This window comes from Terrapene carolina, unplaced genomic scaffold (genome assembly GCF_002925995.2).
Source record: "Terrapene carolina triunguis isolate 2854851 unplaced genomic scaffold, T_m_triunguis-2.0 Scaffold238, whole genome shotgun sequence".
NCBI classification, from domain to species: domain Eukaryota; kingdom Metazoa; phylum Chordata; order Testudines; family Emydidae; genus Terrapene; species Terrapene triunguis.
The window spans coordinates 16,502,670-16,516,369 of NW_020664589.1; the positions used below are offsets into that span (position 1 = coordinate 16,502,670).

Here is a 13,700-nt window from a genome sequence, read left to right on the forward strand (position 1 = left end):
AAGTGATCATGACTTGATCACATTTATAATGTGCAAACAGAATAAAGTCCAGACTGGTGATAGATATACTTGGTGTTTTAAAAAGGCCAATTTCACAAAGCTAAAAACAATTATGAGCTAAATCAGCTCCAAGGAAGAATTTAATCAGAAAAATATGAATAATAATTGGGAATTGTTTAAGAACATCAAAAAGCCACAATACCCCACAATTGAGGAAGAAGGCCGTATAGATTTTAAAAAGACCTAAATTAGAGGGGAAGTGAAAGCAGCTATAAAAAATAGAAACATAATATATAATGAATGGAAGAAAAGGGCAGATGATCGTTTTTAATATAAATCAGAAGCTCTAGGAATTATAGAAAATTGATAAGGGAAGCAAAGGGACACAAGGAGAAATGGCCAGCAGAGTTAAGGCCAATAAGGAATTTTTAAAGTATCTTAGGAGAAAAAGAATCCTAACAATGGTATTAGTCCATTACTAGATGCAAAAGATAGAATTATCAATAATAATGCAAAAAAGGCAGAAGTGTTCAATCAATATTTCTATTCTGCATTTGGGGAAAAAACAAATGATGTAGTCACATCATATGATAACACTGTTTCCATTCCACTAGTATCTGAGGAGGATGTTAAACAGCCGCGACTGAAGTTAGACATTTTAAAATCAGTACGTCTGGATTACTTGGATCCGAGAGTTTTAAAATAGCTGGCTGAGGAGCTCGCTGGACTGTTAATGCTGATTTTCAATAAGTCTTGGAACACTGGGGAAGTTCCAGGAGACTGGAAGAAAGCGAATGTTGTACTAATTTTTAAAAAGGATAAACAGGATGACCTGGTATTTACAGGCCTGTCAGTCTGACATTGCTTCCAGGCAAGGTAATGGAGTGGCTGATATGAGACTCAATTAATAAAGAATTAAAGGAGGGTATATCATTAATGACATTATGTTAAATAAATCCTGTCAGATTAACTCGATACCTTTTTTTTTGATGAGATTACAAGTTTGGTTGATAATGGGGAGTGTGTTGATGAAATATTTTTAGACTTCTATACAGCATTTGACGTGGTACCATGCTGATATTTTGATTAAAATACTAGAATGATATAAAATGGACATGGCACACATTAAATGGATTAAAAACTGGCTAACTGATATCTCTCAAAATGTAATTGTAAATCATCATTGATTGGGTGTGTTTCTAGTCAGGTCCCCCCAGCTCTTGGCCCTAGGCTAGTTAACATTTTTATCAAGGTCCTGGAAAAAATATAAAATCATCACCGATAAAGTTAGCCGGTGACGACATAAAATGGGGAGTGGAAAATAATGAAGAGGACAGGTCATAGATACAGAGCAGTCTGGATCACTTGTTAAGCTGGTCACAAGCAAACAATCATAGAATCATAGAAGATTAGGGTTGGAAGAGACCTCAGAAGGTCATCAAGTCCAACCCCCTGCTCAAAGCAGGACCAGTCCCCAACTAAATCACGCCAGCCAGGGCTTTGTCAAGCCTGACCTTAAAAACATCTAAGGAAGGAGATTCCACCACCTCCCTAGATAACCCATTCCAGTGCTTCACCACCCTCCTAGTGAAAAAGTTTTTCCTAATATCCAACCTAAACCTCCCCCACTGCAACTTGAGACCAGTACTCCTTGTTCTGTCATCTGGTACCACTGAGAACAGTCTAGATCCATCCTCTTTAGAACCCCCTTTCAGGTAGTTGAAAGCAGCCTCAAATCCCGCCTCATTCTTCTCTGCTGCAGACTAAACAATCCCAGTTTCCTCAGCCTCTCCTCAGAAGTCATGTGCTCCAGACCTCTAATCATTTTTGTTGCCCTCCACTGGCCTCTTTCAATTTTTCCACATCCTTCTTGTAGTGTGGGGCCCAAAACTGGACACAGTACTCCAGATGAGGCCTCACTAATGTCGAATAGAGGGGAATGATCACGTCCCTCGTTCTGCTGGCAGTGCCCCTACTTATACAGCCCAAAATGCTGTTAGCCTTCTTGGCAACAAGGGCACACTGTTGACTCATATCCAGCTTCTCATCCACTGTAACCCCTACGTCGTTTTCTGCAGAACTGCTGCCTAGCCACTCGGTCCCTAGTCTGTAGCAGTGCACGGGATTCTGAGAGTCCATTACTAGATGGAAAAGGATGGTGATAAATTGGAGAGGGTTCCAAGAAGAGCCATGAGAATGTTTAAGGGAGTAGGAAACATGAGTGCCATCTATTTAGCTTAACAAAGAGAAGGTCAAAAGGTGACTTGATTACAGTCTATAACAGGGGTGGTCAAACTGTGGCTCGCGAGCCACGTGCGGCTGTTTTACCGTTAAAGTGCAGCTCGCACTACCCCCCCACCCACCCACCCACCCCCGTCCCTCCATTCTCCATCTACCAGATTTGGACGGGTGAGCTCAGGACCTCTGCCTTGCAGTGAGGTGGTGGGGTAGGAGCTTCTGGCAGGTTTAGAGTTAAAACTAGAGCTGGGCAAAACATTTTATACAAATCGTTTTTTCACTGATAACTGCAGGTTCAGATCCGCCAAAACCATTTGCAAATTTGGATCAACTTCAGCGAAGTGTTTGGTCAAACAACCAAGCACAAAGGCTGAAATGTGGGAACGGTTCATTTTGGCATTTCCAAAACAAAATATTTCACCTTTTAGTTTTGGAAAGATGTTTAATTTTGGAATTTCACTAAGTTTTATTTAATATTTTTTAAAAGGTTAAAAACCCTTAAAAACTAAACTAAATGTGTGGTTCAGACTGAAATGAACTTTTTTTTTCAAATTTTTTCATATTAAAAAAAAAAAAAAAAAATTGGTTTGGGTCGACCTGAGGGAAATTTTTAAAAATGTTTTGGTTCAGCTACCAAACTGAAAACCCGTTATTGGTATAGCGCTAGCTAACCCCCCTCTAGCAAGCGGGCTGCCCCCTCCTCTGCCTCATCCACCTAGCCAGGGGGTCTAGGCAAAGATGTGCGGGGTCTCTGGCCTCTTAAAAATCATGGGGCACTTTCAGAACAGCCTGATCTTCTCAGCTCTTCTCCCTCCCCCCCCCACCCCACCCAACTGGCATCCTGCAGAATTTATCACCCAAGACTCACTTCTTTGCCACGCTCCACCTCCCATCACAGTCAACCATATACGTTATGAAATCTGGGTTTGAGCTGGACTTGCTGTGGTCCTGGGGTGATGTGCTGATGCTGGAGTCTTCTCTCTGCTGTGTGGGGGAGGAGATGGGAGGAGAGAGTCTCTGAAACCAGTTGTGTGCTACGTGCCATAATGCACGCCCAGTGGTTCTCGTTTTGCATATGGCTGAGTGAGGGGAGGGGAGAGGCGTCTGGTGGCTGGGACAGCAAACGGGACATCAGCACTCCTGGGTTCTACTCCTGACTCGCTTGCTCTGTGCTCTGAGCACGTCCCTTACCCCTCTGCGTGTCAGTCTCCACCTCTCTAAAGTAGGGACCTTCCTGCCAGCGGCATTGGGAGTGTCGAGCTGTGCTCGAAATCCGCGTATGGCAGCTGCTAGAGAAGGCCAAAATCTCCTTTGACATCTGATGACTAACTGTACTTGGTTTAAGTGCTGCCCCATTTTACAGACGGGGACGTCAAGACAAAGCGAAGGGACTTGCCCAAGGCAGCAGCAGCAGGAGGAGTAGAACACAGATCTCCCGATTGTCAGTCCTGTGCGCTCACCGTATAGCAGCTGCTTCCTCGATAATGTTCGAAATCCTGCTGGGACCCCGGGGTGGCCGTGCAGGGTGTGACTAAGTCATGCAATACGTTAGGGCCTCGTGACCGAACTAATCCCATTTGTAAAGAAGCTGGGAGTGACCATTCCTGCCCCCGGGAGGTGGACCACAGGCTGCGTCTCAGCAGCATGTGCGGATGGAGGAATTGGGTGGTCTGGTCCCGCTCGGCTGTGTAACTGGGGTGATGCTGGTTCCTCTGGGCCAAGACCCACCTCTCTGGGTTTTGGCTTTGCCACTTTGGCCACCTGGCCGGGCTGTCGAGCCAAGAGATGTATTGAGCCCGAGACTCATCGCTGCTGGGATGTCCTCTTCATCACACTTCCCACAGCTTCTGTGCGGATCCACTTAATTTTCATGCTTCACAGATTTGCTTTCACTGAACTCTGCATGGTAGGCCGTCCTATCTAGTTATTTTTTACACTTCGCATTTTAAAGATCCTGACTTTTTAAACAATCAATCTTTGGGATTCTGGAATTAGATTGTATGCTCTCTGTGGCTGGAGTGTCCTGGGTAGTGCTGGGCACATTACCAGGCTTAACAAACAATTAACAACACTCATTCTGCAGTGGGGAGTGTTTGTTCTCATAATAGTTCTCTGGCTAGAATAGCTCACTACGTGTGTCCTTATCCCCTCTCTGCCTGGGAAGGGTAATCACGCTTAGCACTTGTAGGGGGGTTTTCAGAAGTGCTCACCTTGTTCCACCAGTGCTCAATGGGAGCATAGTTAGACACGTGGAGAGAGCTTTTAAAAAGCCCAGCCGTAGGACATGTCATCTGCAGGGTTCTGGGGTGACATCTTGGCTCTGTTACCGTCATTGCCAGTCATGTCGTTGGAGCCAGGATTTCCCCCCAAATGTTCTGCAAAGATGGGAAAGCGTCACTATCCCCGTTTTTACAGATGAGAAACTGAGGCCCGGAGTGGTGAAGGCCAAGGTCCCACAGCAGGTCGGTGGCAGAACTGGGAATAGAGTCCAGCTTTCCTAACTCTCATTGTCCTACCCTGGACCATTGTGACCCACTCACCATTGAAGTTTGAGGCTTTAGTGATTGTCGTCTCACTATTGAGTATTTCTGTTGAGGTTGTACCAGTCAGGAGTCAGGGCCCCAGTGTGTTAGACGCTGTACACACCTAGCTATGTTTGCAAAGTGCTTTGAGAATCTGCAAAGTGGCCTCTGGGGCTGGATTTGTGATTTATTTTGTGCCAGTTTAACTCTCTTCCATATTTTAGCCACATTCAGTCTCTCTGCAGCTGGGCCGCCTTTCTCCCGGGCTCCCCTCCCAGCCGACATCACCACCTCTCCTCCCAGTTCTATACAAAAGGATTATTTCAAGGAAGACCTGTCTTGGCAGCCGCACCAGAAATCTGGTCTGTAGGAGTGACCAACTTCGCTGTTTGAAGGACAGGTCATGGCACCATGCCAGGGTATTGCTACCACTGCGCTTGCCAAGAGTTTTCAGATGAAGAGCAAGACTCATTGAAGACAAGATGAATTACTTTTCTTACTGTCGCTGATTTATCTAGCTGCGATAACAAACACCCTGCAGATATAACATAAATCTGGTGGACCAGATAGGACTGCCTTTAAGGGCAAACTCTTTTGTGTAAAGCTGTAATTAGTCCCTGGTGCTTCGCCCAGTTTCGACCCCTAGGTGGTGCTCTGTCTAGGCCTGTGTCTGGTTACAGCTGTTTATATGCCGCGCAGCAGGCTGGCGATGAGGTTTCGGACGGGTGCTCTGTATTTTGGAGTCATTGGTGGTGGCTGAGCTTGTGCGGAGTTGACGGCATGAGCTCTGCCCTCCGCTCTCTAGCCCTCTCTGAGTGGGGAGGGAGGACAAGCGTGGTGGGTTTGGGTTTCACAATCCCTCCTTGGTAAGAGGGTTTGAATCTGCCTCCCATTTTCCCTTGAATCTCCCTAGCATGGGCTGTAATACTGACATGGCTCAGTGGGGATCAAACCCAGCACCTCTTACCTGTAGCGCATGCGCCACTACTGCATGAGCTAAGAGGCCTCTGTGTTCGCCACGGCTGGGTGCTCCTCGGTCTCTTGTTGGTCTAGCCACCTCTAGAGGAGGACAGAGGACCACCGAGCAGGCCTGGCTTATGGGGAACTGGAATCGGTGCACCTGGCAATCAGTCAGCTGCCGTGGTCTGTCACAAATAGACGATCACACTGAAAAGGAAAAGGCCCTGTCGCCTCTCTGCTCCGCCCACACAAAGTGCATCCATCTGGGCTCTCCCCATGGCTACTTCAGTTGTCGGGAAGGGTTGTCTAGTTCCTGAATTTCAGCCGTTCCCACACAGGGGTCATCTCCCCGCGTTTAATTTTTGAGGGGGGGTGGAGCTCCACCCAGTAATTTCTGGAAGGATTTTCCCGCTCACCACTGACTGACGTGGGGAATCCTGGGCTTGGGAATGGCAGGGAGGCCTGGTGGGGTGATGGCTGCCATTGCTCTTCAGCTCCACCCAGCTCCATCCCAGAGCAACAGAGCAGCCACTGGGGATGGAAGGTGCTCGGTGCCCATTTGCCGGCCTGCCAGAGGTGGTGCCATTATCCCTGCAAAACCGAGTGTGTATGGATGTTGCAATAGTAGCGGAAGGAAGGGGTGGGGAGGAATGAAAAGAATCTTTCTCCTTTTAAACTCTCTTGAATGAAGTCATCTGAGCTGTCTATTGCCATGGATCACGTTTATTAACGTAGTGCTAGGGGACCCGCCCAGCGCAGGGCCCCCTTGTGCTAGGGACTGTCCATACACACAGTAGCCGCCAGTGTCTATAGGGCATCGTTCCGTATCGTGAGTCCTTTCCCATCGTTCTCTTCCACTTCTTGAAGGGGGCGTGTTAGACGAATGAGATCCCAGGGACAAACCTGACGGGGGTCGTCTGTGTCAAAATCCGAGCAGTGAGCGGCGCAAGTGTTGAGCAGCAGAGTTTGAGGTTTGGGGTGCAATCAGTTTGGAGATCCAGCCGGCTGTGAGCAGAGCACAATACTGGCTTGGAGATGAACCCTAGCAGGTCTGAGTGCTGCGATTTCTGAAGCATGTGTGTTCCGGTGACATCACAAGGAGCAGTAACAGGAGCTACGTCTGTGCTAGGCACAGTAGCAGTGTCTATAGGGCATCGTTCCGTATTGTGAGTCCGTCTCAGTAGTTCTCTTCCACTTCTTGAAGATGATGATGTGTTAGAAGAAGGAGACTCCAGGGACAAAGGGCATGGCTCCTCCTCTGGAACTGCAGGCGGACTGCAAAGGCTAATCACGGGGGCTTCGTGCCGCTCAGTGATGGTAAGAGTTACCAATGCCCTGAGTCACAGATGGAGGTTGGCAAAGCCAGCCAGCTGCTGGAGACCTAGTGGGGGTGCTCTGCAAATGTTTTGTGGCCCAAAGCAGCAGACTCTGACCCAGTGTGGGCAGAGCCCCAGCATCCGTCAAAGACCGGGACCCACTTACTTCCCCTGTTTCAAAATGGTCCCATATTTTGTCAGTCTATTGCAAGCCCGTAATATTTTGTATTTTCTCTCCTTTTCAGGGCTTGTACATCTTCCTGGTCTATGCAATCTATAACAGTGAGGTAAGAGAAAGCTCTCCCTGGGTTTTGATCCATATTCGGAACAGTCATATATTAGAAATGAAACCGGTAACCAGAATCTTAGCAAATGCGAAGGTTGATATTCTGTCCTGGCCCTTCGCTCCCATGACAGCTGTTGCTTTTGCCCCCTTGACTTGTTCGGAGGAGGTGGTTGTTGTATCAGAACAGCACTGGCCCTGTCTCACGACCCTGCTCAACTTTCAGGTGAGGAACGCCATACAGAGGATGAAGGAGAAGAAGAAAGCTCTCTCGTTCACAGTAAGTGTGAGGCAGAAATCCTGCTCCGGTTTCATTAAACACAAGCTGGTTTCAGAGGATGGTTTTTTAGAACGGTGGATTTCTGGGAAACCCAGTTTGTGTCCCCTCCCCCAAATCTACAGCATAGTATCTACTGGCCATCCCTCACTACCAACCGGGATTATCAACCCCGTCTGATAGCCTTGTATCCTATAGGGCATGCTGATTTCTGCTTCTCCGCCCTCCACAGTCTCTCCAGGGATTTCAGTCTAAACTAACCTCTAAAGAAAGGCCCAAACATTGAAATTTCCCATCATGCCTCAGCTGTGGATTGCTGTGTGTTTTGTGAGTGAGGTGGGTGTGGACCCATTTTTGATCCACAAAACAGGGCAGTTTGTAGGATGTGACTGACTCCAAGGCCAGGCAAAAGGCCTCTCTCCTTGCTCTGGTTGATGTGAGACCTTGATCTTTAAAACCCGGGGTTATCACATTCCACAGTGCCCCTTTAAATCCAGGTTTGCAGCCAAAGTCTGCCCGCCGCGATGCATTGGGGCTCTCCCTGATGTCCTGGGCATGCACTGTAGGACAAAACTTGGCTCTGGGGATGTCTCTTGAATGGACCTTGCATGTTCAGGAACATGGAGTCGGGGGACATCATTTTCCTCCTGAACAGCGCTGGGGAGGGTGGAGGAAGACGCGCCACTGGTTCTGCAGTTTGGGCAGTTGCTGCAGACTGGCCTTATCGTCAAGGAGGTGATCGTTAAGAAAACAGCTGCAGCAGATTTTTAAAATGATGCACGGTATCAAAATCCTTTAAAGGCAGATTTGTCGTGGATTCCTGAGGGCTCTGTCCTGCTTCTCTGTCATTGCAGAACTGTTCTCATCCGATCAATTATCTGTCAAGTCCAAGAAATACAACCTCCTGGGAGACTGGGAAGCTGAATCCTTCTGCGCCCGAGAGCGCCATGTCCAGCCCTGTGCAGAAAGATCCCCCACTGAAGAACATTACCAACAAAGGTAAAGAGCCCCTTCTGGGGCCTCAGCTCTGTATTCCGGTTGTGTTCTGTGCTGCTGGCACAGATTCAGATCACGGGGCTGACCTTTCCAGAGGGTCCAATTTTCATGCAGTTTCATCCCTTGCATAGTTTTGAACCCTCTTAAACACCACAGAGTTGGAAAGTTTGACCCGGTTCTGAAGTTCCGCATGAGTGCCAACGTCCAAACCAGGGCGCACACCCTAATGGGCGGGGAGGTCTAGACTTAGATTTCACCAACCAACTGCACCATGTGCAGCCCCCCCCAGGCACTTGAACAGTCTTAGCACGGAGTCACAGACTGTCCCCTAGAGTACTCTGGTCTGTCTTGCCATCCAAGTGATGGGAGTGTCTCTCTCTGATTATTGGCCCCATACACCAAGGATAACAGCAATATTCAGGTTACTCCCAATCCCAAAGGGCCAGTCGCTTACCCAAGGTCAATTGTGCTTTAGGGCTCACACCAAAGACAACGCTTGTAGGTGATCCTATAGCAAACTATATGAAGATTTATTAAATAGGAAAAGGAAAACAGAGTTATTTATAAGGTTAAAGCAAGTGAATATAGACCATGAATGAGTTACAGCCTTAGGTTTCAAAAGGTAATATAGGCTTCTATAATCAGCAAGCTCTATTTGACCTTTAGGGCTAACCCAGGCTAAGCAGCTGGGGAATCTCTTGCTTATGTCTAGAAACACCTTGCTCCCCCTGGAGTCCAAGCAGCAGAGAGATCCTTAACTCCTTTTGTTTGAGGTTTTTAATCACCCTCCTGCCATGTGCTCTGAGCTGCAAACTCAGGAGTTCACTTGCATGACTCATCTTCACAGTTAAATAACAAGGGTGTGTCTACATATAAACAGTTACAGTGGCACCACTGCGCAACTCAGGGGCAGCTCTGTTTTTTGCTGCCCCAAGCACGGCAGTCAGGCGGCCTTCGGCAGCATGCCTGCGGGAGGTCCGCCGGTCCCACGGATTCGGCAGTGTTTCTGCGGGAGGTCCGCCGGTCCCACGGATTCGGCGGCGTTTCTGCGGGAGGTCCGCCGGTCCCACGGATTCGGCGTACCCGCCGCCGAATTACCACCGAAACTGCGGGACCGGCAGACCTCCCGCAGAAATGCTGCCGAATCCGTGGGACCGGCGGACCTCCTGCAGGCATGCTGCCGAAGGCTGCCTGACTGCCGCCCTCACAGCGACCGGCAGGCAGCCCCCCGCGGCTTGCCGCCCCAGACACGCACTTGCTGCGCTGGTGTCTGGAGCCGCCCCTGGTGCCACTGTAGGGCTTCAGTGAAGATGGGAGGGGTTCTCCCATTAGTGTAGATAATCCATCTCCTTGAGAAGCGGTAGCTAGGTTGACAGGAGAATTCTCCGATCAACATAGTGTCTATACTGGGGGTCAGGTTGGTGTAACTGCATTGCTCAAGGGTGTGGATTTTCATATCATACCTACCTGCTTTCCCACTGTAGACCAGGCCTAAGAGTCTTTAGCCCTTTTGTTGACATTTTCTCGATCCTGATGTAGGGAGTTTCCACTTGTAAAATCCACCCAGAGCCCGTCTGCTCTCAACATGTCTCCTCTTTGGGGGGCAGGGGCATACCAGTTCCTGCTCTTTGCACTGATTAACGTCCCTCTCCTGCATGGCCATTCATAGTCACAGAACCTTACAATACGGAGCACAGATATTAGAAGTGAGATTAATGCAGGGAGCAGCTCACAAGCATTCAACAGTCTCTAGCCACTAACCACTTTATCATCATTCTAATACCTCATCTATCACTATTAACTGCCCCCTTCAGTGTCCATTTCAGACGTGGGCACCTTAGCGTGAGCTGGCACCTGGCCTGCCCGCGCCATAGTGGACATGAATGTTATTAGGTTTGTGTTCCTTGGAGTGCGAGAGAAGCTCTGATGAAAATACAAATACAGCCCTGAGGGGCTAACTGGCTCCCAAAGAAGACAGCGGTAGAAGGCCAATTGATTTCAGTGGGATCAGTCCCTGTAGCGTATATGGGTCAACCGTGCATTCGAGGTGAGTGGATGTAGGGAATCTTCAATCCAGGAGTGACCTGAGCCGTTTTGCCAGCTAGGGCGGAAAACGTTTTCGGTGTCTCCACCCCCAGTGCCTGGGGGGGGGAGGAGGGGAGTTGAGGGGCACAGCAGCATGGTGCTCCCAGAAGTTGGTGCCCAGGGCTTCTGCCATGCTCGCCTGCCCCTGCAGCTGGCCCTGAACAGCGTGGCCTTCCCTCTCGGCAGAGAAGCATGTAGGTACTTTAACATCGATTTACATGGGGGCGGGGGCAGGAAGTCAGTGTTAAACTAGAGAAAGAAACGTTCACACACTCAAACCGATTGGGAGCTCTGAAAACTAGGTTGCGATTCTTCAGACAGCCCGGCCGGGCCCTTTACTTCCTCGAGGGAATAAACGATAAAGCCCTTGGAAAGATGCACATTTCCATTCTTCAGGCGTATCCACATTCATTGTCTCACTTCACACTTTAGGAAACTTTGGTGCTAAAATTCCTATGGGGATTTCCTCAATGATGTCACCAGAGAGACCGGTACGTAACGTCTTGAGTTATTTTCCACGTTTCACATGCAGAATGATATGTAGATGGGAGTGTTGTCTAGGGGTTATAGCAAAGGGCTCGGACTCAGGACTCCTGGGTTCTGTTCCCAGCTCTGTCACAGATGTCTTGTCTTATCGTGGGTGAATCACTTTACTTGTCCGTGGCCCAGCTGCCCCTTTGGTAAGATGGGGTTCATCTCAGTCACCTCCCTCCTGGGGGAGTTGGGAAGGTTCATCAGTGGTGGTAGCGGACTTTGTGAGCCGTGTTGGGAGCACTGCATGTATGTGCCTCCTCCTAAGCATTGATTGGGTTGGGAAGCTGAAGGAATTTCCCCCAGTAAAAGGACCCTGTAATGAAGTATCTGAAGGCTGCAAATCACTGGCCTATGGAGGGTGGTGCAGCAGGTGTGACAAACAAATAATGGGGTGAAATTATGATAAGAAAATCCAGCCTATTAGATGAACAGTTTCTTGACAGGAAGTTGGCCAAGGGACAGGGGTGGAAGCCCTGTGGCTCAGGGCACCCCGAACTAGGCTGGACAAAAGGCCCTACAAACATACAGAATGGAACAGCCCTGCACTGTCTGCTGGGAGTGGCACCAAACAGCCTAATGTCTTCACGTCTAGGATTCTCAGACAGCCCCAGGAGGGCTCCTCAGGCGAGGGTGAGCTGTGGACTCAGACTGGGGGCGGAATCTCACTCCCTGGCGTAAACGGGCCCATGTAGCCCCTTTACAGACATCGCCATCCTTCAGGGTGACGGGCTAGCTCGACTGCCATTGTACTGGGCTTGCTCGAAAGCAATCAGTGCACCTGCCACCCGTGCGAAAGAGTAAGGAGGCATCTGTCTATCCCTGCCCTTGGAAGATAAATAGTAGAAAGAGAATCAACTGTCTGTGCATTTGGGGGATGCCCAGCTGTCCAGCTCCTGGATATAAAGGGCCTCTGTACTGTTAGACCCATATGTGCTAACTCCTGGACTGCAGAGGGAAGGGAGAGATGGGGGTTGGTTTGACACATGAGCGGTAGGGGAGTCTCTCTGCTGCATGTTGATTCCTAGTTTTGTTGGTAACATTTGTGGTCTCTTTTCTCCATTCTGTATCAGATGGGAATCAACTCCCAGGCCTACTTATAAAAAGGGGCATCCATAAAAGCACAAATGGAACTGAGCAATCAGAATGCCAAGACAGAAATGAGGTCATGGCTACAAGTCTCCCCCAAATGAAGCAAGTTAGAAAAGGGCTTGTTGTGTGTTTCAGCACCCAAGTTACAGTCTGTTCAGTTGGCCCATTTCATTCCCCAGGCAGCAACTAATCTTCTGCCAAGTTCAACAAGGCATGCCGTAAAGTAGAGAATAATTTAAATGTGACTACTCTGACACCACTTCCATTCCCACCACTGAAATGATCATGCAGTGTTCTGTGCACTTGACATAGAAGTTAACTGTAGTTTCCTAAGAAAAATACATAATGCTACTTTCATGTGAGGAATTTACCAAAGGGTCTAGATATACACCAAAATTTCTCTCTCTCTGTCGTCCCCTTTATTGCTTTTGAAGTGCTATCTTCCTTATCTTACAGATAACATTCTGTTCTATTTCAAGGCAACTTAGTAAAACCAGTATTTATTGTGTCTCATGGTTTATTTTTGTTTAATGTTGCTATTCTTCCGGGTGATAAATACCTGGCAGGTTTTCCAATAGGTGCTTTTCTGACCCAGGCAGGTGCTGGCTCTGTAAATTAGAACCATTGCTAAGCTACTGGGCACAAAATATGAGACATGGGCTAAAGAGATTAACCAGGAGGCTTGAGTTTTCTAATGCACAGGGCATTAATAGAGGAGCCTGTCGATTTCCTAAATGCCAAGGCCACAACACTTCCTAGCTGGTAGACTGGGGCAAAGAGAGAATTAGCTTGAGTCCATGCTGGGGTCACTCAGAGCTTCTCTTTTTGTTTGTTACTTAAATATTTTTATTTAAAATGTTTTATTTTCCTTTTCTAAACATACAAATTCAACAACAATCAAAATACAAAATTCCCTGGTACCCGAGGAGCCAGTGTGGGAGGAAGCACGGCTGAGCCAGTTTTTGTTTACATATTCGTTTGTGTTCACAAGTGACTCTTTTGCAAGTCTTTCATGTTCTCTGTTCATGAACGTTTGAGCTCCACGAGCGAATGCTCAGGAAACGTGAACGTTGAAGCTGATATATTTGTTGTAAGCGTGTTTTGAATGTAAGATTTGTGCGTCGTTGCAGCTTGTGCTGTGTGTGTCAATGCAGCTTGCAATTGACTACCTAGAGCCTGCGGTGCAGGTTAGTTACATAAGTCACTGGTATTGTTTCAGCTCCCTGACTGAATCCCTTATGTAAGTGACGGTGTGAGCTGTGAATTCAGAATGGTACCGTTGAATGTAGCCTCGTTCTGATTAAGAAGCCATTTTTTACAATAAGTCTGAAAACACTTAAATGACGAAATGCTGTGCTCCGTTAGGGGCAAACATCAGAGTGCTTTTCACTGCATTTCAT

At 48.1% G+C, this 13,700-nt stretch overlaps 1 protein-coding gene across 1 annotated transcript in view; it reads left to right on the top strand.

The window, feature by feature from the left end:
• The window catches only part of ADGRD2 (adhesion G protein-coupled receptor D2), a 58,302-nt gene that overhangs the window by 31,639 nt on the left and 12,963 nt on the right, over positions 1-13,700 (top strand). The window contains exons 20-23 of the mRNA XM_024214533.2: positions 7,282-7,323; positions 7,546-7,599; positions 8,451-8,595; positions 11,110-11,168. Coding sequence (XP_024070301.1) covers positions 7,282-7,323; positions 7,546-7,599; positions 8,451-8,595; positions 11,110-11,168 — 300 coding nt within the window. The remainder of the gene's footprint in view (positions 1-7,281; positions 7,324-7,545; positions 7,600-8,450; positions 8,596-11,109; positions 11,169-13,700) is intronic.